This window comes from Callithrix jacchus, chromosome 5 (assembly GCF_049354715.1).
Source record: "Callithrix jacchus isolate 240 chromosome 5, calJac240_pri, whole genome shotgun sequence".
NCBI classification, from domain to species: Eukaryota; Metazoa; Chordata; class Mammalia; order Primates; family Cebidae; genus Callithrix; species Callithrix jacchus.
The window spans coordinates 125,529,935-125,556,198 of NC_133506.1; the positions used below are offsets into that span (position 1 = coordinate 125,529,935).

At 39.0% G+C, this 26,264-nt stretch overlaps 1 protein-coding gene across 7 annotated transcripts in view; it reads left to right on the forward strand.

The window, feature by feature from the left end:
• The window catches only part of MAP2K6 (mitogen-activated protein kinase kinase 6), a 219,513-nt gene extending 193,289 nt beyond the window's left edge, over positions 1–26,224 (forward strand). For 4 of the 7 annotated variants that reach the window (XM_054256424.2, XM_054256425.2, XM_078374518.1 and 1 more), the window contains 8 exons: positions 1,102–1,218; positions 1,881–1,932; positions 4,413–4,540; positions 5,799–5,876; positions 7,470–7,609; positions 17,117–17,162; positions 19,874–19,966; positions 23,225–24,066. In XM_054256424.2, the coding sequence (XP_054112399.1) occupies positions 1,102–1,218; positions 1,881–1,932; positions 4,413–4,540; positions 5,799–5,876; positions 7,470–7,609; positions 17,117–17,162; positions 19,874–19,966; positions 23,225–23,302 (732 nt within the window). In that variant the 3' untranslated portion in view covers positions 23,303–24,066. Of the gene's footprint in view, positions 1–1,101; positions 1,219–1,880; positions 1,933–4,412; positions 4,541–5,798; positions 5,877–7,469; positions 7,610–17,116; positions 17,163–19,873; positions 19,967–23,224 lie in introns of all 7 variants that reach the window. The other 3 variants (XM_078374516.1, XM_002748666.6, XM_078374517.1) reach the window with 1 other exon arrangement.
• The last annotated feature ends 40 nt before the right edge of the window (positions 26,225–26,264 follow it).

Consider the following 26,264-nt stretch of genomic DNA (forward strand, 5'->3'; position numbering starts at 1 on the left):
ATGAAAAAGAAGTTCCTTTGATCATGTACATGCCATGCACAATCATGGAGCTCTTTCTTGTTTGACACATCTTGTATAGCGGTGTTTACATGTGTGCAATGATGACATGCTCTGGGGCGCGGTTGGATTGAAATTATGGCTTTTTTTTTTTTGAAACAGTCTTGTTCTGTCACCCAGGCTGGAGTACAGTGGCGCAATCTCAGCTCACTACAGCCTTTGTCTCCTGGGTTCCAGTAATTCTCCTACCTTGGCCTCCTGGGAAGCTGGGATTACAGGCGTATGCCACCACACATGGCTAATTTTTGTATTTTTAGTAGAGATGGGGTTTTGCTATGTTGGCCAGGCTGGTCTCGAACTCCTGACCTCAGGTGATCCACCCTTCTCGACCTCCCAAAGTGCTAGGATTACAGGTGTGAGCCACCATACCCAGCCTACATTATGGTATTTTCAAATGTGATTAGCCTTTTTAAGAAGCTGAGATTCTCTTCTCCTTTCTTTCTTGTTTTGTTTATCTTGGCAGAACTTTCTATATTGCCTATAGACTGATTTGCAAAGATCCCTTATAATTTGAAATATTCTGTTCTTTTGAATGCTTTATGAGCTTCACCTAACCTGCTTGTGTACTATATAGACTTACTTTGATCTCTTTTCTCTACCTCTGTTTTTCACTTTATCATTATATGGATTATGAGGCTTTGCCTCATTAAAACCAGGTTTTTGACTGACTATTGCTGGTGCTTACTGTGGGAAATCCTACATGGAGTAGGCATCTAGAGCTAACTCCTAGAGAGTGGTATCAGTAAAGGCTTGGATTTCTGGGGTTGTATTGCTTATATTTGTTAGTAATTAGGTTCAATTTTCCGTTGAGGGGTAGGAGATCACATGCAGGTTCTGCTCGGCTACCTACTGGTTTTCTCTTTGGAGATAACCTTGTTTATTTGTAAATTCCTTTATGATCTTGACAGAAAACAATCTATTTCCCTGCAAAATTCAAAAACGAAATAGTTAATTTTTCAGGACAGGTGTTTACTGTTGTTTTTTTTTTTCTCCTTTCTCCCTTTTTCATCTTTTTAAACAATTCCTGGACCAATTGGTCTCCAGGGTGATGTGTGGATCTGCATGGAGCTCATGGATACATCACTAGATAAGTTCTACAAACAAGTTATTGATAAAGGCCAGACAATTCCAGAGGACATCTTAGGGAAAATAGCAGTTTCTGTGAGTACATTATGAGCCTTACTGCATAGATAATGTGGGAAATAAAGTTCCTATGTGTCTTTATACCTCAGTATAAAGAAATACTACCTGGACCACAGCTACTATTTGTACATGTTTGTTGAAGTTCATTGGTGGATGGATAAATACATGCTTTCCTTTCTGAGCACTGTGTAGAAGATTCTAGCACTGCTTTGGTTTGGCAGACTCTTAAGTTAAATAACTCTAAGTGGTGCATTCATCAGCTAGGACCACATTCCTGGTGTCTATATTCTGACATTAGTTTATTTTGATTTTCATTTATGGATTTTTAAAGTGTTCTCTTAAGACTAGTAGGCATCGAAGGAAGCAGAGGAAAATAAATAGAAAGAAGATCTGATACTTTTATGGCTCTTCAGGCTCAGGAGGGTGTAAAGAAAAAGAATGAGGGCAAGTGAACAAGACAGATGAGGGAGACATCCTCTCTGATATAAGATATAGTCCTCTCTGGTGGATGGAGTCCAATTTGTGTAACTTCCTGTGTATTTTCCTAGATAGGACCACCACTATTTAAGAAAATATCTCAATGGTAACCTAAAGCCAAGGAAAATAAACCTTGATATACTTAACTTTCAATTTCTTTCCAGGGATGTGATAAATGAATCTATCTTGTATTTCTCTTGCAGATTGTAAAAGCATTAGAACATTTACACAGTAAGCTGTCTGTCATTCATAGAGGTAAGCATCCATGAGCTGCCTTGGCTGTTCCTTTGATAAAGTTCATTTCTTCCACCTGGAGTCCCTCCCTACCCCAACCCCCCATGGATGGAAGTAGAATTGACTTCCAACTAAGGCAAGAGAAATACAGGGCTTTCCCTTATGATTGGATAGCAAACAATGTAAGTAGTATCCCTTATTGTGGCTGAGGACATAAGAAGAAGACATGATCTTCATATTACACCAAAATTGACTATAAACCCTTGTTAGCAAGCAGAGCTGTGGGAGTACATCTTTGGAAATTTTAGAGAACATGATAAAAATTGATCTTGTATTGGCCATTGCATGATAGCTCGTCGGAAAAGAAGCATGGGTCTCAAGACCAAATAAATTGGAATTTGCATTTTAACAAGATTTCCAGGTGATTCTTGGGCACATTAAAGTGTGAAAAACTGGTATAAAGCAGAGCCCTTTCAGACAACAGTAGGCAGGATAAAATGATTTATCTCTCTCTCATTCCTTTTATTCCTTCTTATTGGCCTGTTATTTCTTCAGCCATCCATTCATCCATCCATGTATTCATTCACTCATCTTTTATCCACCCATACATCCATTTATTATTTTTTAAAATCACTTTAAAAATGTAATAGATGCCCTGAGAAGTATCTGAGAAGAAAATATATTCTTATTAAATTATGCATCAGGATTTTTATAGGGAAGAAAGATTAAAAAAAAAAAAACCACCTGAGAAATATGAAAATACCAAGCCAGGTGCCATGACTCACGCCTGTAATCCCGGGATTTTGGGAGACCGAGGTGGGTGGATCACCTGAGATCAGGAGTTTGAGACAAGCTTGGTCAACATGGCAAAACCCCATCTCTACCTAAAATATAAAAATTAGTCTGGTGTAGTGGAGGGCGCCTGTAATTCCAGCTACCTGGGAGACTGAGGCACGAGAATTGCTAGAACCGGAGGCACTCCAGCCTGGGTGACAGAGTGAGACTCCATCTCAAAAACAAAAAGCAAGTACCAAATATAGAAGTAGTATAGATAATGTAAAATAAGTAAGTGCTATCACTTAGTGATTGTAGTCAGGGAAACTTCTAGGAAGAGATACCCTCAACCATGTCTTTGGGAAAAATAATGAAATGTATTGGTAAGTAATAGGACATTGTGGTTTGGGTAATTCTTAAACTCTCTGAGCCTGGAAATAATGTAAAATGCCTTGCACAGTGTGCCTATTATTATTGGTTGTTATTATTAAAAATTGGAAAAATAGGATGAAAGAAGAGGAGGAGAAGAAAATGGGAAGGAATACAGATAGGAAAAAGATTGTAGATTATTCACAACTTTGAAATTAACATGAAGGGTTATTTCACAGTTATGAAATACGTAATTCATATTAGAGAATATATTTAAAGTATAAAAGTAATAAAATGAAATTTGTATATCTGCCAGCTTAAAGGGAAAATTATAAAGGATAATTTTAAAGCTTTTGTAATAACCTTTAACTTCTAATTTTATGGGCTTTGTGAAAAGTATCAACAAAGGGAAAAATTTAACTTTAATTTCAAAATTCATTGTCTAGAGATAATCATAGTGTCATTTTTTGGGCATATGGGCAGGTCAAAAGAATTCATTTAAAATCTGGTTTGTAATGCTGCTTCTTCAGTAACCTGCCCTTTGGTCTGGAATACCTGGGTTTATGATGCTTTACATTTTGTGATCTTTGACACATTACTTACAGATGCTTTGGGCCAGGCTTGGTGGCTCACACCTGTAATCACAGCCCTTTGGGAGGTGGGGTGGGAGGATTACTTGAGATCAGGAGTTTGAGACCAGCCTGGTCAACACAGAGACATCCTGTCTATCCCAAAAAAAAAAAAAAAAGCTGGGAATGGTGGTGCACACCTGTAGTCCTAGCTACTCAGGAGACTGAGGGCAGGTTAGGATGATTTGAGCCCAGGAGTTTGAGGTTGCAGTGAGCTATGATCACACCACTGCATACCAGTTGAGTGATAGAGCAAGACCTTATCTTGAAGAAAAAAACCAAACCAACCAAAAACAAAAGCAAAAAAAAGGTTGCTTTGGTCATATTTGGTTTATCATTGTGTCACAGTCTGCCTTTTTGTTCTTTGGTTTATTATTCCTACATTAAATATCAATAGATCATTTTGAATTATTTGATTCAGTTATAATTTTTTAGGCTCTTATTGCAAGTATGAGGGCAATGAAGATCATAAAATAAGTGGAGAAAAAAGTTCTTTGTATTGAGAAATTCATGGTTCTACAAGGAATGAACAAAGCATGCAATAGAAAATCAGGTTGAAAGCAATAAGCAGTTTATAACTACGAGTCAGAGATGGCAGTTACTTCTGTGTAGAAGAACTTGCAGAAAGGAAGATGAAGGACAAATGGAGTTTTTAGGCCCTCTGGTGGTAGAGAAATGAATCTTGAAAGCCGGCTGGAATGATGGGATCCTGGTTGTTTTTGCTTTCAGACGTCAAGCCTTCTAACGTACTCATTAATGCTCTTGGTCAAGTGAAGATGTGCGATTTTGGAATCAGTGGCTACTTGGTGGACTCTGTAGCTAAAACAATTGATGCAGGTTGCAAGCCATACATGGCCGTAAGTACCTTAGCTAGGGTGACATCTGGTCATATTACTGCTGACAAATCATGCTGGGAAATAAGAGAGGGATGGCCACAGAGGGAAAATGGAAATGTGCCTGAGACTCCAGAAGTAGTCTGCCTCTTAGTTTTTCTTAAACATTTCCTGTCTGAAATCTTCAGCCACTTGCTTCATATATGGTCTTAGTTTGTTCAGGCTGCCATAGCAAAATAACGTAAATCAGGCAGCCTATAAACAACAGAAATTTATTTCTCACCACTTTGGAAGCTAGGAAATTCAAGAGCAAGGCACCAGAAGATTTGGTGTCTGATGAGGGTTCACTTTTCTCAGGATCATACATAGTACCTTCCTGCTTAGTCCTCACATGGTGAAAGGGGTGAAGGATCTCTCTAGGGCTTTTTTTATAAAGAGACCAATCTGTTCATTAGTGTTCCACCTTTATGACTTAATCACCTCCCAAAGGCCCTGCCTCTGATACCATCACATGTGCAATTAGGTTTTACCATGTGGATTTTGGTGGGGCACAAACATTCAGACCATAGTTACTTATGTGTTACTTTGAAAAAATCAAGTGAAAGAGATATGTTGTTTGAAAAAATATATACACAATACATATAGCCTGCACAGTTTTCCAGACTGTGTTGCAGGGGAGTATTACCTTGTTTGTTGAAGACAAAATAATAAGTAGAAGTTAAACTACCCAAGCAAGGCAGTGAGGTTAGTCAAGAGAGGACCTCAAGGCTATGAAGATTCACTGCCATTAGCAGAGATCTTGGAATCCCCTTTAACTGAAAGAACGGACACTATATTCTATCTGGAAATAGACTTGTGCTTTTATTTGAAAAGCTTCCTGTCTGTGTTAGCTAAAATTGCTCAGGTCTATTAGCCTGGAACAGTAGCCCATTGACTCTTGTTTTTCTGAGTTCTGGACTATTAATGTTTTTAACAAGGATAATTCTAGATGGTCAAAGTAGCTTTATAACATATGCCCTATTTCTTCTTAAGGCGAATTTGAAATTTGTTATGAAGGGAACTTGATCCATTACTGTGTCCAAGAAAAGACAAACACAGAAGAAGGGAAACCCCATGGAGACATTGTTATTTATTGTAGTTAACTGGGTCTTTTTGGCCTGGGAGGCATGTTAACAGCTTACAACAACTTACTTGGATGCTACCCCCATCCCCAGAGACTATTGAACTAAGAATGTTATCTCAATTGTCTTCCTAGTTTCTCAGTTGTCTGTTTCCTTTCCAGCCTGAAAGAATAAATCCAGAGCTCAACCAGAAGGGATACAGTGTGAAGTCTGACATTTGGAGTCTGGGCATCACGATGGTAGTGTATGCCAATCATCATGAACTATGAGGCTGTGGGCATGAAACTTGAATGAGGTAGACATTGAGGCCAAGAAACAAATGCCCTAAATGCTGGTTTGGGGCACCCTCTCCTGCTGAGATGGCAGGAGATTTTGAGTAATAATTGTTTGTAGTGTGGTATAGTAGAAATACTGATATGGGATTGGGGAAATCAGTTTTTCTTTTGATTCCACTTCTGATGAGCTATATGCCTTTTTGAGTAATTGTTACAGTCACATGGACTATCTTGCTATCCTCGTCTGTAAAATAAGAGGGTCTGACTAGATTCCTTGTAGTTTAAAATTAAATTATTCAAGCCAAGGCAAGAAGCTTAAGCTATGCAAAGAATGCTAATCTATATCAACCCTGATAGGGCTGTGATATCCAGGACATAGGGTATGCTTCCCAGGATATTTTTATTGGAGAAGTAGAAGTAAAAGTCTGATGAGGTGAGTATATTAGTTCATTTTCACACTGCTGATAAGTGCATACCCAAGACTGGGTAATTTAAAAGAAAAAGAGGTTTAATGGACTCACAGTTCCATGAGGCTGTGGAGGTCTCATAATCGTGGTGGAAGGTGAAAGGTATATCTTACATAGCGGCAGACAAGAGAGAATGAGAGAGCCAAGTGAAAAGGGAAACACCTCATAAAATCATCAGATCTCGTGAGACTTTGTCACTACCATGAGAACTGCAGAACAGTATGAGGGAAACTGCACCCCCATGATTCAATTATCTCCTGCTGGGTCCCTCCCACAACATGTAGGAATTATGGGAGGTACAATTTAAGATGAGATTTGGGTGGGGACACAGCCAAACCATATCAGTCAGGTATCTCCTCAGTGTATGATAACCAATAGGATTATTTCCTTAGACATGGCCATAAAGTTATTGATTTATTCAGATCTTATTCATAACTTTGGTGATCATAAATTTTATAACTTCGGTGGTCATACATTTTCAGTGTATCACCAAGGTCTGGAATTATCCACTGTGGTGCTGGCTCCTCCCCAGGCACAGCAGCTGAATAAATCCCGTGAGTTATTTCTCCTGCCTGCTCAGAAAACACATGATCCTGTAATGCAAAGTGGCCTTTTCTCAAGTCCAAAAAAAGATCAGTCATTTGGTCCTAGGTTGCTTTCTTTCCCCTGTCATTTCACCAAGGCTCCTGCAGGTGGCAGTATATGCTCAGCTCTGGAAACGTCTTAGGCTGGGAATTACTTTTCAGACCAAACATTTGAAGTACTGGTAGCTTTACATCCTGAAGTTTAATACTGTTGGCTTGCAATTTTTATGAAGTACCACAGTGAGTTTTAGTGAGGGGCCTGGTTTTAGATAGGCTTAAGTGGCTGTGTCTAGTAAGTAATATTAAAAAAATCCCTAGGACTAGGAATTTGGGGAAAATTGCTAAAGAATAGATTATTAGTTTATTCTCTGCCCCCCCCCACACCCCCCGACTTATACTTCAATTTTGCTTTGTGTTTCCCTCTGCCTATCCACAGATGAAACACGGGTGATTCCCTAAAGCAGCCCTGTTGAAACTGTTGTCTCCTTGTTTCCTCTCTCCTCCAGATTGAGTTGGCCATCCTTCGATTTCCCTATGATTCATGGGGAACTCCATTTCAGCAGCTCAAACAGGTGGTAGAGGAGCCATCACCACAACTCCCAGCAGACAAGTTCTCTGCAGAGTTTGTTGACTTTACCTCACAGTGGTAAGAGAGTCTCACCTCCCAAGTGTCAGTGCAAAAGAAGAAGAGTTTTCATGAGTTTCTTCCATCGGGGTTGAACCATCATGCATACATTCATTCTGAAAGCATTTGTGGAGTATGCCCTCTCTGCTGGAGAAGGAAAGATGACCATATCACATTTGCTGCCCTCACTGAGCCCAAAGTCAAGTAGGGAAGTCTCATAAATGAATAATTATAGCATAATGTGGCAAGTCCAGTGATGGAGATAGGGGCATGGACAATTTAAGGAACTCAGAGGGAAGACCTCAGGAGAGGCTTTTCTGGAGGAGATAAATCTGGAGCTGAGTCCATGGGAGGTATTTTCCAAGCAAAAGGGAAATAGGGAAGGAAAGATATTCCAAACAGAAGGAACATCATTCACAATGTCACAAAAGCAAGAAACTCCTTCATATGAGCTTTAATCAATTTGATATTGATGAGAACACAAAGAGAAAGCTGGATGGGACCCACTACAGGTCTGGGGATAGAGAGCAGAGGCAAAGAATTACTTTAGGTGAGAAGATAATGGGTAGTTTGAGAGTGTTTCTTAGGTCCCCAGAAGTCTTGTAGAACCTTGGCTGCTACTGAATACTTGCTAACTATGGAGAAACTTGCTTACAAGGGCATAATGGATGATGCTGGAGTTCTGGGAAGGGAATTCAAAGAAAGTTGGAATGGAAAGAGGGAGGGAGCCATACTCATGTGGTAGACTGTATTTCCATGATAACTGACAGGGCAGTCAAGAAAAGTAACAGAGGGGAAAGTAAACTCTAGACAAGTCATTTCTATCTGCATAGAGGTCATGATGCCTAGCATGACTTGGTAGTAATGATCATTGCAAGTGATGCTGGAAGCAGAATGCTGGAAGTGAAGCACACCACTAAGCCAGGTTAGTGTATGTGGCCATCCAGCAGAAATAGAGGAGAATTGGGAGGAAGGGAGCTTAGAGATAGTGGCAAGCCCTGCTCTGATCTTGGGAGGGGAGCAGTTCTGAGCACTTGCTGCTGGGGAAGGGCCTGGAGTTCTGAAGGCTGTTTGAGGAAGATGAAGGAACACCTTCCTCATGGTTTCCTTCCTTGGCTTCCATGCTTTTTAGAAGTGCTGTGAGGTGGAGTGCAGTGGCTCACACCTGTAATCCCAGTACTTTGGGAGGCCGAGGTGGGTGGGTTACCTGAGGTCAGAGTTTGAGACCAGTCTGGCCAACATGATGAAAACCCAACTTTATTAAAAATACAATAAATTAGCTGGGCGTGGTGGTAGATGCCTGTAATCCCAGCTACTCAGGAGGCTGAGACAGGAGAATTACTTGAACCCAGGAGGTGGAGGTTGCAGTGAGCTGAGATCATGCTACTGCGCTCCAGCCTGGGCAACAAGAACAAAACTTTGTCTCAAAAAAAAAATTGTTGTGAATACAGCATTCGTCAGGAAAAATGATGAAACAAAGCAATTGTCTGTTGCTTGTGAACCTGAGAGCTCTTAGACTCTTTGTTAGCTCAAGGCCCCTTCTCTTTCCTAATACTTTTCCCTAATGATATATGAGGCTGGCCTGCAGCTGTTTTTGTTTTTGGCTGGATGACTAGAGAGGGTCTGGAGCCTCAAGTGGTAGTACAATATGTCGTTGGATGCCTCTTAAAATATGTATTCTCTAGGCTGCTTCTTATCTGCTTTCTTGAGGGAGTGTGCTGGATGTGTTTGTATCTCTGTCAAGTTGAAATGGGTTCATGATTTTTGCCTTCTGGATTCAAAAACTTGGTTTTGTTGTTGTTTATTTATTTATTGCCTTATCCTCAAATGTTTAAAGGTCACATCAAAAAAGGGATGAGAGGTCGGGTGTGGTGGCTCATGCCTGTAATTCTAGCACTTTGGGAGGCCAAGCAGTTTGATCACGTGAGGTCAGGCATTTGAGACCAGCCTGACCAACATAGTGAAAAGCCGTCTCTACTGAAAATACAAAAATTAGCCCGGTGTGGTGGCACACAGCTTAGTCCCAGCTACTCTAGAGGCTGATGCAGGAGAATTGCTTGAACCCAGGAGGTAGAGGTTGCAGTGAGCTAAGATCATGCCACTGCACTCCAGCCTGGGTGTTAAGAGAGAGACACCATTTCAGAAAAAAAATGGGATGAGGCATCTTGGGTAGTACAGAACAGTAGTTCTTAACAGAGGTGGTAATGAGGAATGATCTTATCTAGCTAAGTCTCTTCAAATTATTCTCCCTATTACCTTTCTCCTACCTGTCCCCTTTTCCCAAGATTCTAAGTACTTTAAGAAAGTTTGGTAAGAATAAGGCTGCTGTGAAAAGTTTGAGAAAGCCAAGTCTCCCATTGTGAATCACCAGTTTAATCCAGTGGTTCTCAACAGTGGCTGCTCATTTATAAAACTCTAGTGAGCTTTCAAAATCACTGTCCCCTAGGCCTTAGCCTCATAGACTCTGATTTAATTGGTATGGGGAGGGGCCAGGATACTAATTTTTTAAAAATGTTCTCAAGTGGTTCTTATGTACAACTGTGGTGATAACTCCATGTTTAGTCGTATGATCTATGGACCTCCTATCAACTACTTTCTGTTCAGAAGCTTATTTTCTTCAATTTTTTAAAAAATTATCTAATTGCTTTATTTTTCTTTTGCCAGTGAATTTTTTCCCTTACTTAGAATTTTCCCCAAAGAATGAGAACACTGAAACTTTTTATATTTTAAAAATGAACACCTTGAGAAATAAACATTTTCAAATTTTAATGCATGCACACATATGTGGAAGTTCTAGATACCTGCATCATTGCTCTTCATATGACTGCCCTGTGCCTACTCTCTCCTTATAATACCCATAGTGCCTTCATGGCCGCCTGCTAAGATATCCCCTTCTCTTTTGTTTTCTCTTAATTTTAGTCCCAGCTACCACAGTTCATTAATTAAAAAATTTTAGGCTGGATTTGGTGGCTCATGCCTGTAATCCCAGCACTTTGGGAGGGTGAGGCGGGTGAATCATGAGGTCAGGAGTTCAAGATCAGCCTGGCCAACATAGTGAAACTCCATCTTATTAAAAATATAAAAAATGAGCTGGGCATGGTGGTGGGCACCTGTAATCCCAGCTAATTGGGAGGCTAACACCGGAGAATGGCTTGAACCCAGGAGGCAGAGGTTGCAGTGAGCTGAGATCACACCTTTGCACTCCAGCCTGGGAGACAAAGCAAGACTGTCTCAAAAAAAAAAGATTTGAGCCGTAGACATGTCCTAGCTTTCCTGAAACTGCTAATTCTATTAATACTGTTTACTCAGTCAGTGTCATTTCATTTCTACTCAAGTAAATCAGTTTGTTTTGTATCTTAGTTTATTAACAGTAATATCCTGTTCCTACAAAAAATACACAAATTAGCTGGGTGTCGTGGTGCATGCCTGGGGTCCCAGCTACTTGGGAGGCCAAGGTAGGAGGATTGCTTGAACTTGGAAGGCTGAGGCTTCAGTGAGCCGATTGTGTCGCTGAACTCCAGCCTAGGTGACAGAGCAAGACCCTGCCAAAATAAGGTAAAATTAAAATTAAATAAATAATATAATAAAATATAAAATTAAAATATGAAAATACCTAGAAACAAAATCCAAGTCACTTTACCCTAGAAATCATTAAAAGATAAGTTTTCCTTCCTCTAAGTTTAAGTATTATAGTTCTAGTAGAATGCTATACTTAAGAATATCAATTGTCTAAAATAGTGAGTCATTTTGTTGGTACGGGAATTAAGAAATAGAAGGGAATCATTAATTCTGAATTTTATGAGCATTCTTATCCTCGGTTTGACTTTTTCAGCTTGCAAGCTCTTCCATTTCAGATCTCAGGTCGATAATTTTTTGCCTGTCACAAACCACCAATGTATTTTCTTTGATGTCCCTTAAGGACGAGTATTATTTTTCAACTGGGTTGAAAAAGTCATCTCATACTCAAAAAGTAGCTCTGATTTTCTTTTAGAGTTTATGACTGGCCTAGAACTTTATGGAGGCAGTTTTAATTTTTACACGTATATTAACATATGAGTACATACCTCTGCTCATTAGCAATCTAGTGATTTTATTTGTTTGATTACTGAAAGCTTTAGGTTTGATCTGGAACATCACGGAAAGAATGGAAAAGTGATTGTTAACAAAAGAGTTAAACTCTTCTACCTCTTGATGAATAGAGAGATTTTGCCTGTGCACGTAACTCCCCTTTATCAGCTATTCTTTTATTTTTCCAAGGAATAAAGCTGTATTATTGAGACATATCTTCATTAAAGGACCCTTTTTTTGTGATCTTCATGTTTTTCATATTTTTATTACATAGACTGTGTTCCTCCCAAACTTTTTAGAAAGCCCCAACTCTATGTTCTAAGCAAGGAAAAGGGACTACAGATTTGGAAAGTCAAATATTTAACCTCAAATTTCAAGATAGATATATCTGTTTTTCTCTCCTACATTTGTCTTTGGGTAAATGTAGAAAAACAGCACATTACCCACAGCCTACATAACTGTCAGAGTATTTGTGAACTTATGTATCCTGCCTAAGCATTCGATGTCATAATGCTACTAGGTATCATGCACCTGCACCCAGGGAATCAACTTGGCTCGATGCCATCACCATGCTGCTGTTAGGTACCATAATTCTGCATCAAAGGAATGAGCTTGGTAGCCACACTTTTCTGGTCCATAAGTACTGATCACTGCTTGTTAGTTGACAGTAAATCACATAGTTTGTGGGGTGAGTAGAAAAGCTCTTTTTTATTTTTTTGAGACAGAGTTTCACTCTTGTTGCCCAGGTTAGGGTGCAATGGCACAATCTCAGCTCACTGCAACCCTCTACCTCCTGGATTCTTCTGCCTCAGCCTCCTGAGTAGCAGGGATTACAGGCATGTGCTACCACACTCAGCTAATTTTGTATTTTTAGTAGAGACGGAGTTTCTCCATGTTGGTCAGGCTGGTCTCTAACTCGTGACCTCAGGTGGTCTGCCTGCCTTGGCCTCCCAAAGTGCTGGGATTACAGGCATGAGCCACCATGCCTGGCTGGCCTATCATCCCCACACCCAAAGTTAGACCTAGAGTCTAGAGTTCCAGTTTTTGCATTTCCTTTGCAGTAATATCTAACAAATGCTATCCTGAAGGAGAAAGAAGAATTAACCATATAAATGTGAAGGAAAAATAGCAAACCCACAATGGTTTCTTACAAACCCTTTTCTGTATTTATTTTGAGATAGGACTACAGTTTTTCTTCCTCTTTCTATATATCTTTTTCTTATCATAGGAGTTTTAAGGAGTTCTTGGGTTGTGTTGTGTTGACCATGTCAGCCTTGTTTTGGGATTTATAATAGAGAAGTCCAACAGAGAAGTCTTACATTCTAGTCTTCCAGAAGGGTTAACAAATGAGTTTTGAAAAGATTGGAATCTTACCTGGTTTACACTTTTCATCATAAACTCTTCCTATAGGTTCACAGAATGGAGTCACTGGACATCAACTGCCAAGTGCCCAAACAGCTGGACTTGCTTTTTTTCTAGGCCTATTTAAGAAGATGTGGGGCCAACTGACCAGTCTGATGGCATATTGAAGGGTAGTGGAGGCCCACTCAAGCATCAATATTGTCTGACTCATAGAAACTAGTATAAAACACAGACAGTCAAATATAGTCTTTTACTTGTATAGGAAGGACAGTAAAAAGAGGCACTAGATGTTTATTTAGCTTTTGACAAATGTATGCCTTGAAAGGAGCAATGTGTTTTTATTCTGTGGATGCACCAAATAGCCCTTCTTGGAAATGATTGGGGGAATTCAAATAGGCAGAAATCTTCTGGTCAGCACAAACTTCAAGCTAGCAATTCTCAAGACAGCATGAAGCTGTTTTTTAGTGTCTGCTATGGTCAAAAGCGTGTGTTGTGGCATTTGGAAAAGGAATTAGGGCAGTTAGCTAATTGCACGCTTGAAAATGACAAGCCCCTTGAAAATTCAAAAGTCTGACTCCAATTCAAAAAGAAATTGGTGTAGCTTTGAACTCCATAGTTGTTATTGTATACTGAATTTCAAGTACTTCCTATTAAACATGGAAAATTTGCTCTCCCGCCTAACCTTATCCTGAGTGTTTTGCTATTCTTAGCCCATGTTTTGAAGTGTTCTTGATTTAAAAGATGGAGAGAATGGGTTATATCAGTTATATTAATTTAATAAACAGCCTTGCTTTGCTGTGTCAGTATTTTCCATTTATATTCTGCAGTACTGTTTAGAGTAAATTGTGAGCTTTCTAATCAGGGGCTATAAGTCAAGGAACAGCCTATTGGTTTCAGGAATTCTTAACACTTTATAATGGATCAACTAGGGTACTTTCCCCACATTTTCTTTATACACAGTTTAAAAAAATATGGAGCATTTTTTTTTCTTTTTTGAGACAGAGTCTCACTCTGTTACCCAGGCTGGAGTGCAGTGGTGCAATCTCAGCCCACTGCAACCTCCACCTCCCGGGTTCAAGTGATTCTTGTGCCTCAGCCTTCGTGGTAGCTGGGATTACAGGCATGTGCTACCATGCTTGGCTGATTTTGTTATTTTTAGTAGAGTTGGGGTTTCACCGTGTTGGTCAGGCTGGTCTCAAACTCCTGATCTCAAGTGAGCTTCAGTGAGCCACCTGCCTTGGCCTCCCAAAGTGCTGAGATTACAGGTGTGAGCCACCACACCTGACCAAGAAATTTTTATAAACTGTTCCAGAAGTGAAAAGATAAGATATCCTGACTCAAAATCAGTATTTTAAAAAATACAATATTTAAAAAAAAGCATTAAAAATACAGTATTTTTAAAAATATAGCATTAAAAATACAGTATTTTAGAAAATGGAAGGTCTTCTCTTTGTTGGAAAAAGATAGACGTTTTATCTTTTCTGCTAAATATAAAGTTTAAAAATCAGCAAATTTTTTACATTTGAGAAACAAGCTTTTCTTCCTGACATTACCTTGGTTCTGTTGCTGACCAATGAAAGCTAGTAATGGAGTAGGCCTGGGTCCTCAATGAGAATGTTCTAGATGCAATGCAGAGTTTAAGGTCTAAATAGAGACACCCCAAGTCAACCATTTGACTACTAAGCGTGGATTCAATGTTGTGCTTGTGTTTTTTTGTTATTTGCTTAGCGTGTTACATTGTTCCAACGATAGAGAAGAATTTCTGGTTTTTGATATGCTTTGAACAATAGTGGGAAATTCAGGGCTTTTAGCCTGTTTGTTTTTTTTACTAGGGTTTGTGTGCAAGTCAGCAATGCTCCTGGGATCACAGTACTTCTTCCGTGTTTCTTTCTAGGTAAACTAGCTCTTGAACTTAGAAAGAAACACTTTTGCTTCCTGGAACTGAGGGTGGGAGACGGTTGTGGTGAGAATGTGCTTAAAAACAGACGAACCAGCTGGAGATGCTTGTTTTAAGTGAAGGGAAGAAGAGGAGCAACAAGGAGGGACTGCCTATTGCACATAGCGCAGCATTTCTTAATCTCTGCATTAATGACATTTTTGGGCGAGTTTGCTCTTTTTTGTGGGGGATTGTCCAGTGCATTTTAGAATGTTTAGCAACATCCCTGGCCTCTACCTATTAGGTGCGAGTAACACCCTGCCACCAGATATAACAACCTCAAGTTGAGAACCACCCATGTATACTTTCAGTATCTAGGTACATACAAAGCCATCAGTGGGAGTTCCAAGGACTCATTCATTTCACCCAGCACACATTCCCATGTCAATCTGACTTTGCCAGCTGTTAATTCCTCTTTCTAATGTGCTGTTATTTTTATCCTCAGTTGAGATAAAACTTTCTCTCATAGGTTGTCTGGTCACTGAGGTCACTAGGTCCTAGGTCTGCCCTCAGTTCCAGGTTGAAACATCTGTCCTCACCTCTACCTGTACCCTGTCTCAGGTTCCCTGGCTTCCACCCACAGCATTGCCTGGAATAAACTGGTAGGCTGCTTTCAAATTGTTTTGGTTCAAAAACTTTTAAAAAAAATTTTATTTCATTTTAAACCACAGTTTCTTGAAGGGCCTGAACGACTTCACTCTCTCATGGTTCTGTAACTTACCCCTGTCATGCTTAGCTTCTGAGGGTGAGGCAGAGCTCATGTCACACATACTAGGTCTCATTTGCTAGTGAGATCCATTAGCTCAAATCCCAGCACCTAAAAATCAGTTACATTTGATTCCTCCAACTCCAGGCAAAAGTCCTTTCCATTCCAATGCCAGGCAAAGTTCCTTTCCATTCATGTATGATTTTGTGATCCACTGGGCACGGTAGTCTGTAGGTTGTGTTGCAAATCATAGTTTTCAAAATCATTTTTTTCTCCATTCTGTAACCTGGGATTCCACCTCCAAGTTAATTGTTATTTTCTTTCTTTTTTTTTTGTTTTTCATTTTAAGGCCAGGGTTGGATAGAGGATAGGGATGGGCTGGGGATAGGGTGATGGGTTGGTCTCTTCATCTTACAGTTTTATTATTGTTAAATAAGTAACAGCACTTATTGCCTCTGGTATCAAATGTTATTAAATGTCTGTGTCAACAGAAAGCGGAATAACCAGAAGTCACTTGACAGAAGTGCATGGCCATAAAGTATTTCTAACAAGAGTAATTGCTGTCACTGAGTGCACTCTCTCTTTTATCAGCTGTTGTAAACAAGTCTTATTACCTTTGTCAAAAACAAGTAGTATTACCCTAGAAATGTTATGGGGGACTGGGCATAGTGGCTTACGGCACAGTGGCTCAAACCTGTAATCCCAGAACTTTGGGAGGCTGAGGCAGGTGGAACACTTGAACCTAGGAGTTCGAGACCAGCCTGGGCAACGTGGTGAAACCCTGTCTCTACAAAAAAGTAGCCAGGCATGGTGACACATGCCTGTAATCCCAGTTACTCAGAAGGCTGAGGCAGGAAAATCACCTGAGCCTGGGGAGGTGGAGGCTGCAGTTAGCCCAGATTACACTCCAGCCCCTGCACTCCAGCCTGGGGTAGAGAGCCAGACCCTGTCTCAAGGAAAAGAAAATAAATATTAGGGGTTTATTGCTTCTATCTCAGGCAGGTTTGGTTAGGATTATATAAAAGCAAATTATACATTCGTGGGAAACAGAAGCAAAGAGAACCAGGTACTTGAGAGTGAAGAGGTAACAAACACAGTATAAAAAACACCTGCCAATTTCTTTGTCTGTGGAAATGGCATTAAAAGCTGCTTTGAAGGAAAGTAGATATTTCTGAAATATAATGGCTATAGATCAGAAAAATTTGCATCATTAGTAAAGTGTTAAAAGGAAAGTGAGCACACACATACACCCCTGTTTTTCCCTTTGAGGTACAACCAGGATAATTTAAAGCAATACATAAATGTAACAGAAGAGGAAAGTCAAGATAGGAGACTTGTGTTTTCAATACCCTTTTAAAGCTGATTATGTTTAGTGTTTTGTAAGTTCTGATATCCTTGTCTAATGAAAATACATGTGGCTTCTAGATTTTAATATGATTAATTTTTTTTCTTTAAGCTTAAAGAAGAATTCCAAAGAACGACCTACATACCCAGAGCTAATGGTGAGTATTGTTAGCAATATAAACATGACTATACTAATAGCTATAAAAGGCAAAGTCACTAAGACCTAAATTATCATCACATAACCATATTCAAAGAGTTGGTTCATTGAGACATCACTGACAGGAATTGAACTCCAGGAAAGAGAGTTAAAGAGTTCATCCTACCTCCTTCTTTAAATAGACTGGGACCTATCACTATTCTTAGCAGTTTTTTCCAGGCTGATAAACCTGTCATGATATAGAGCAAATTATGCTATGAAATTTATATTTTTAAATTTAAAAGATACTAGGAGCCACATATTACTAAGATAAAATTAAGGAAAGCATGATTTAAGAGATTTCAATAATGAAAAAAACTTAAAATGCTATCTGATTAATCAGTTTTTGATAAAATATCTGGACTAAATTAGATGAACAACTTTTTGGTAGGTAGCTAGGGAGGGAAAAAAAAATTTTCTTCTTGTTTTTACTTTGGTGGAAAAAAGTAAGACAAAGCATTATTAGTTTGAGTTATACTACCTCAGCATTCACAGTTGATCTCTTGCTATATCTATAAAAAGCAAGAGTGAAAGTAAGATCTCCGCGTTATTGTATTAAAATAACTTGTTTTAAATTGTGGTAACTATAGGCAGGGCACGATGGCTGCTCATACCTGTAATACCAGCAACCTGTGAGGGCAAGGTGGGCAGGTTGCTTGAGCCCAGGAGTTGGAGACCAGCCTGGGCAACATGATGAAACCCCACCTCTACAAAAAGTACAAAAATTAGCCGGGCATGGTGGCATTTGCCTGTAACTTCAGCTACTCAGGAGGCCAAGGTGGAGAGGATCACTTGAGCCCAGGAATTTAAGGCTGCAGTGAGCCATGATTGAGCTGCTGAATTCCAGCCTGAGTGATGGAGTGAGACCCTGTCTCAAAGAAAAAAAAATTCTGCTAACTACAGTTATAAGCTAATTACTAATGATTCTAAGCTAAATACAAATGGCAAGGACCTAAACTTGGCAATGCTTTGCTTTATCTAAGTATATGTCGAATGTAGGAGAAACACATTTTTTTAGTGGGAGAAATATATAAAATTGAGACTATTTTCTAATTTGTGTTAACTCTTCCCTAGATTTGTTTCAGTTGTCAAGGTTTTCATTTTAATAGGGGCAAGAAGAGTTATGTTCATGCAAAATTTCTAAGGCAATAAAACACTGACACCCTTTCTTACTGGAACACAGTTATTCGACAGGCATTAAATGCTTGCTCCTATCCTATCCCAGCCACAAGCACTGCTGTCTTGAAGACCAACTCAGGGCATGTTTTAGAAGCACAGATTTCTAGTGTCAAACACTGTGGTGAGGCGGCTTAGATATGAGGAAGCACAGCTTGGGAATGTCAAGTCAGGAAGAGTTATAGAAAGCTGATTAGGAGTCAACCCAAATGCCCATTGATAATAGACTGGATTGGAAAAATGTGGCACATATACACCATGGAATATTATGCAGCAATCAGAAATGATGAGTTTGTGTCGTTTGTAGGGACATGGATGAATCTGGAGAACGTCATCCTCAGCAAACTGACACAAGAACAGAAAATGAAACACCACATATTCTCACTCATAGATGGGTGATGAAAAATGAGAACACATGGACACAGAAAGGGGAGTACTAAACACTGGGGTCTATTGGGGGGAAAAGGGGAGGGCCAGTGGGAGGGGGAGGTGGGGAGGGATAGCCTGGGGAGAAAAGCCAAATGTGGGTGAAGGGGAGAAGAAAAGAAAGCACACTGCCATGTGTGTACCTACGCAACTGTCTTGCATGCTCTGCTCATGTACCCCAAAACCTATAATCCAATAAAAAATTAAAAAAATAAATAAATAAAAATAAAAATAATCCCAATACCAAAAAAAAAAAAAAAAGAAAGCTGATTAGGAAGATGCATGATAGTTATAGTCAAGCACATAGGTTTTCAGTTCTGTTGCTTAAGCTTTGATTGACGATTGAACCGTTTTCCAACTGGATGAATATGGAGACAAGGCCATCTCCTGGGACCTCCATTGGGTCCATTAAAAGGCAGCCCCTGGTGCTCAGCACTCTACCAGCTTTAGTCAACTAAAACTCACAGTTAAAGAAGGAAATATGAGTAGTGTTTGAGAAAACCCTAGCATACTACATGTTTAGGTTGAATATTTTCTCCCTGATTATTATTTTTTTTTAAATTTTTTATTGCATTTTAGGTTTGGGGGTACATGTGCAGAACATGCAAGACAGTTGCATAGGTACACACATGGCAGTGTGTTTTGCTTCCTTTCTCCCCTTCACCCACATTTGGCATTTCTCCCCAGGCTATCCCTCCCCACCACCCCTCCCGCTGGCCCTCCCCTTTTCCCCCCAATAGACCCCAGTGTTTAGTACTCCCCTCCCTGTGTCCATGTGTTCTCATTTTTCATCACCCGCCTATGAGTGAGAATATGCAGTGTTTCATTTTCTGTTCTTGTGTCAGTTTGCTGAGAATGATGTTCTCCAGATTCATCCATGTCCCTACAAATGACACAAACTCTAATAGCCAGTCAGAGGCTTTTTTGCCTCTTTTTTAATGTGCTATGTACCTGCTAGGGCATTTTAAATTAATTTCACATAAAGTACAATAGATACAGAGTTATTCTTGTAGGATACTGTGGAGCTGTAATCCTATTTTATTTATTTATTTTTAAATTTTTACTTTTTAGAGATGGAGTCTCGTTATGTTGCCCAGGCTGGTCTCGAATTCCTGGGCTCAAACAATCCTCCTGTCTGGGTCCCCCAAGCAGCTGGGACTACAAGTATGCACCTGTATTCCTATTTTAAAGTTGCCTTGTTTTGTAACTAATTTCATACAAGAAGAACATTTTCTATTTATTTATGGCTATTTAAAATACAGAACTTTTTTTTTCTTCTTCCAAGTGGTTTCCTGATCAGAAATTTCACTGAAACATGCTTGAGAAAAAGTATGCTTAATATACATGGGCAGCTAATGTCGAATTCTATATTTGCAATATGCTATAACACTGTGATATTTTATGGCCTACAGATATATTAATGTTATAAAATCATGTCAATACCCCTTTTCTTATAGCATTAGCCTTTGTGGTACTGGAAATAGACTTGCCTTTTAAGACTATAACTGTTCCCTGTTTTCCTGTGGAATTGAGGTTTTCAAATGGAAAACCTGAGTCCAAACTCCCTGACTTTAGCATTGGGAAAACACTTGCTGAGAGGCTATTGTTTAGATTTTAGGAGTTGGTGAGGAAGTATGAAGGAAAAAAATCCTTTTTTCCAGGTAAAGGATAATTTAATTAAGGCCTTAACCTAGACATGTCCCTCTTATAGAAATCCCAAATGTTCCTCTCCCTAACTCAGATTGAAGGGTGTATATTCTTTAAGATCATCTCATTTGCTTGTTCTCTCAAATGTCACTGGGGGGGAGTATGACTCAGTAGAATTTGTTTCCTCTAAAGTGGGTAGCAGCCAACTTTTTCTGTAAAGGGCTAAATAGTAAGTATTTTAGTCTTTGTAGGCCATACAGTTGCTGTTACAAAATGACTCAATTCAGCGGCTGCAATGAGAAAGTACCCATATCCAATGTGTTAAGAAAAACAAACAAACAAACAAAAACAAACGGGGTGTGTATGTCTGTATTCCAATAAAACTTTGTTTAAAAAACAGGCAGTGGGTTAAATTTGGCCTCTGGGTCCTAGTTAGCTGATCCCTGTCCTAGATAATAATCACCAGAAATGGTAATCAGTTCATTCAAGTGATTGCTCAGTGAAGTGATTATGTTCTCCAATTATCCTAGGAAGTTCTAGATTGAATTGTATGTTAGACAAAGATGCCTGAACCCTTTCAAAACTATAGTTTTAAGGGACGAGGTGCTGTGCATGGGACAGGGAGACCTGCTGGAGACAGCAGTTTGTCTGTCCAGTCCTGACAATACATTCATGGATTTCCATGTTTTCTTCAGGCACAGCAGTGAGCCTTAATGGTGCAAAGTCCTCCCTTCTTTTCTCTCTAGCTCCTCTTTTGGGAAACCCAGCCTGGGACTATAGTCTGAATATTATTCATGGTCCCTCATTTGCCCATTTCCTGGCTGCTGCCCTTGCTAATCTTAATTCATTGCTTATAGAAGGGACTGGGTTCCTTCTTAACCTTTCATAGCCTCAAAACCCTCACAGGAAGGCAAGTTACACTTTCATTTGACATGCCTACCTGTTTTCTCCTTCCCCTGCCCTATGGCTCTCATAGCATTTTCTCAGCCTGGGAATAAATGGAAAGATGCCTGGGGATTTTTTTTAATTAAAGATTTCAAGTCAGGTTATTTAATTCATTTGCAGACTCAGGCTACATCCACTGAGCTAAAAGCCACTAGCAGAACAAAAGGCAAGGTGAGGCTGGCAGGTGTTGAAAGCAGTCACTAAGATAATCTGAGGTTTGGCGTGTCCTGTTTTGTTAGTAAAAACTTTTAAGTACATTTAAAGATTTCCAAATGTCAAGAGGATGTGGGAAAGCTAATAAGCGTGATGGTAGAACCTTTGGTAAGTGTACTGTGTATGTGGTTAGTAATCAGAAGTATGGCTGCTATTTAGTTTTTGAGGGAGCTCAGGAGAAACCACCTGGCACCCAGAGCTTCAGTTGATTTCATGAGTGTAAGGATCTGAGCCAGCACCCAACCTGTGTCCTCAGATGGGCAAAGGGAGAAAATCTCTTTTCCATTTTCTGAGTCATGATTCTTAATCATGACCAGATATCTTCTCTGAGGTTTTTATTTTCTTGTTCCTTTTTCATTTGCATTGTTTCCTAAAACTTCCATGGGTGGGAACTCAGTTTTCCACAGAGCTGACTCATCCAACCCTCCGCTGTCAGGTTTAAAACAAATATAATTAGAAAACCTACAGCTGGGCAACATAAAGGTTGTAAACTAAACTCCCTAAAGTTAGGGGAAACTGAGTGAGTCACCTACATGTCTGCTTGTAAAAATGCTTACATTTAGCTACTTAACTGATCATTGAAAATCGTACTACCAGACAATCAAGGAAGTAAGCATGGGAGGTGAGGAGGGACATGTGGGACTAAGTTCTACCTGCAGGAATTGTTCTTTTTGGGTAGGTTTGGTTGGTTCTATTTCCACTGTAAGAACTATGGATTATGAGCTGATAGATCTTTCTAAGTAGAAGAGACAGGTTCCATTGTGACAGCTGGGCATTTATTATAACAAAATTGAGCAATTTGGGGAGAATTGTTCTAGTGCAGAGAAAATGGCTTCCTGTTCAGAATTGTTTTGAAATGCATGGCCTCTTGAATCACATATCGTGCATGTTCCCCTAGCAAAGCACAAGACTTGAGTTTACTTGATCTGAGCTGTGTGGATAGAGACTCTTTTCCATTTTCAATCTTTAATCTGTGAGTTCAATCTTCTCTGCACATACCTAGAGTTTGGCAATCTATGTTAATTTTTCAAATGGATCAACTCTTCATCAGGAGAGATAGAGGTATAACTCATGGCTTGGCAAATGGTTTTAACTGTTTCAGTCTAAACCCATTCTCCAATGTCAAGGGCAGCGGCTACCTTCCTTCCACATTTACTGTTCAACAAAATTGCTTTCTCATTCTACTATCCTTTTCCTGAGAAATAAAAGTATATATACCTATGAATTGTCTTATTCTCTTACTATTGTATCAGTCTAAAATGACTTTGTGGGGCCCAGAGCTATTTGTGAATCAGAGTTTTGGATGGTTTTTTTCAATCTTTGTATTTTGCTATAAATGGGACTTACATAGCATAATTATACCTTTTTTTTTTGTAAGAGTAGACTATAGTGAAAACCTAGAGGTATCAAGATGGAAAGAGTGGCAACTAAGAGATATCTTTAAAACGTTTGTATCACTTGATATGTGCTTGTTTTTGGAAAGGGTAGGAAGAGCCCAGCCTAGCTCTGATAGGGATAATTAATCCCTGTAACAAGCAGATCTGTTAATTTGCTAATTGTGTATATTGTTTGTCAGTGACAAATATTAATACCACATTTTTTCTTTTTCTTTCCTAGCAACATCCATTTTTCACCCTACATGAATCCAAAGCAACAGATGTGGCATCTTTTGTAAAACTGATTCTTGGAGACTAAAAAGCAATGGACTTAATCGGTTGACCCTACTGTGGATTGGTGGGTTTCGGGTGAAGCAAGTTCACTACAGCATCAATAGAAAGTCATCTTTGAGATAATTCAACCCTGCCTCTCAGAGGGTTTTCTCTCCCTATTTTCTTTTTATTGCCCCTCTTAAGGGGGTCTTGGAATCTATAGTATAGAATGAACTGTCTAGATGGATGAATTATGATAAAGGCTTAGGACTTAAAAAGGTGATTAAATATTTAATGATGTGTCATATGAGTCCTCAAGCTTCTCAGACTTCTCTTATTCTTTACAGAATGAATGCATTGGCCCTGACAAAAAGGTGCTATAGTAGTGATGAGATTATAAGTAGACTTACAGTTTTTCCCATTTATTATTTTAATATTTATGTTTAAGTGTTTGGTTGAAAAGATTCCATTTTATACAAGAAGGGAGATTAAAAAAAAAAAGACAAGGTTGGGTTGGCAATATTTATAGGGCTTTTATTTTTTAAGTTCAGTTGTGTCTGTGGTCCAGAAGAAATTATTTAATACACATCTTTGAGACTATTATAAAAATATCAAAAAGGAGTTCTTGTGAAATGTCTGTTCCAGCTGTTGTGACTGCTGCCATTTTTGCAAACATCTGCTCAATCCTGGGTGATCACCACATCTTTTAGGGGAAGTGGCAAGATATTCTGGTCATACTCTTTTCCCAACTTTGGAAAACATAAAAATTACTCATATCACTTCTCAAGGAGTAAAACATTTGGTTCTCCAGACACTTGTGGTGTAGTATTATTGGAAAGTGATTCGTAATATGATTTCATATTCACTTACCTTTTCATCTACCTGTGTGTGTGTTGTTTGTGTGTATATTTGGCAATTCACAAGTCCTGCCAAGTGGTTTCTATGAGCATCTCTATTTGGTAAGGAGAACATTTGTCAGTTTTGAGGGGAGATGTGTTAAATCACAGAAAAAAATGGTGCCTTCTTCTGCATTTGTCCCTCCTACCATGTGCAAGTTTCAAGGATTGCCTTTGTAGTTTTTGTACTCAGTGGCTTTGTTTGTTTTGTTGTTCAGTAAAGAAGCCTTACTATTTATAGAAGGGCTACAATAGGAGAAAATTAAAAGCATTAATTCTTTGATAATATGAGGAAATAATAGGAAAGGTTGAATTAATTCCTAGGAACGGACTACCACATGTCCAAGAGTTGAGGCCACATCTTTCTTCAGCAGCATGCAATCCCCGGCTCCTCTATAGGAGATGAGCTTCATTGGGAACTCCTAGCAGGTTGACTCAGCAACAAAAGTTCTTTCTCATGGCTGAATATATCCTCTGGTTTTCTGATTTGTATCTCTAGGTTTCTTGATAATCAAGGAGTAAAGTAATTGACAGGGAAAATATAGACCTGTGATGAATAACCAGGAACCATTTTGGACAAGGAAGGACAAAGGATTTTGATTTTAAAAAGAAGGAAAAAAAACCCTACTTTTTCTTTCTTGGCCTCAAGTTCAATATGGAGAGGATTGCTTTCCTGAGTCCTCCCTTCCTTCCCCTTTTAGATTTTGAAGTGCAATCATATATTTTTCTCTGCCTTTTTTCCTTCTTGTTCTTGACAAGGAGGAGTTGCTCAGCCCAGATTGAGTGGGACACTTCCAACACTTCTTCATATTCAGTTCCAAGATATAGCTGTTTTATTAAACATCAGCTTCCTTTGCTCTAAAGCTACCTCTGTCCTCATTTTATTCTAGCCAGAAAATGAGTATCACCCTAGTGATGATCGCTGTTCACTTTCCCATCTATTTTCCTAAATCTGTAAGTTCTTCTTGAGATCAAGAGAAAAATTGCAATTGTATTCCTTACCTTATTCACCCATCTGTGGAAACAGGAAGCAATAGGAAAAATATCCGGTTACTTCATTTTAGCGTTCGGTGAACTATGTAGAACAAATTGTCTCTCTGATCTAGGTCAGATTACTCTTACCTGTTTTTCCACTTTGAGACATTCTAAATCAAATATGTAACTTCTCATATGTATGCCTCTCTAGTCTGTGAACCTAGGCCAAACTTGCAAAAACAATCATATTCATAGTAGGGTAGAGAAAAAATTAGTCTGTGGTTCTCAACCCTGCTGCACATTGGAATCATCTGGGAGCTGTGAACACTGCCAATGTTCCAGACACCAGAGATATGAATTTAACTCGTGGGGCCCAGGAATTGGTGTTTTTTTTTTTTTTTTTGTTTGTTTGTTTTGTTTTTTTACAGACCTTTGTGTAATTCTGATATGAAGCAGGGTTCAGAATACTGATCTAATATTTTCTAAAGAGAACTGACTTAAATTTACTTTCTTTTGGACATTTGCAGAGAGTAATGTGCCGTTGCAGAGAGTAACAAGAACAGGTCCTATTTCTTTCCCTTTCCTCATCAGTAGAAATATCTTTATCACTGTGAGGGAAGGCATGTTCCTGGGATATTGATTGGAAGTGTAGAACACCTTTTCCCCAGAGAAGCTATATTCTGCACAGTGATTAAATATCTTATGTGCTAAAGTAAAAAAAAAAAAAAAATGATAGCCTCACGAGACTAAATTTTAGAGCATGGTCTTGTTTTTGGGAAACTGTGTTGTTAAGTTCCAATCAACCAACTTTTTAAAAAGTCAATATACCTAAACTATATATAAATTGGGAGTATCTTGTACATATAGACATATTTATAAAGATATCTGTATTCATAGATGACCCTCAAAATATCTGATGCTCAACCCAGCATAGACCATTTGAATATCAGCCCTGTCTACACCTATCAATGTATCACAAAATCAGTATAACTCTAAAAGAGAGTCATGCTCATTTCCCCAAATGCATTTGATTTTGTATCATATAATTGTCCATGTTATAATTTTTGAAAATATTTATTAAAATAGCCATGTCTCTTTTGATATTGTTTTAAGAGGTGTACCAAAAAAGTAATGTGC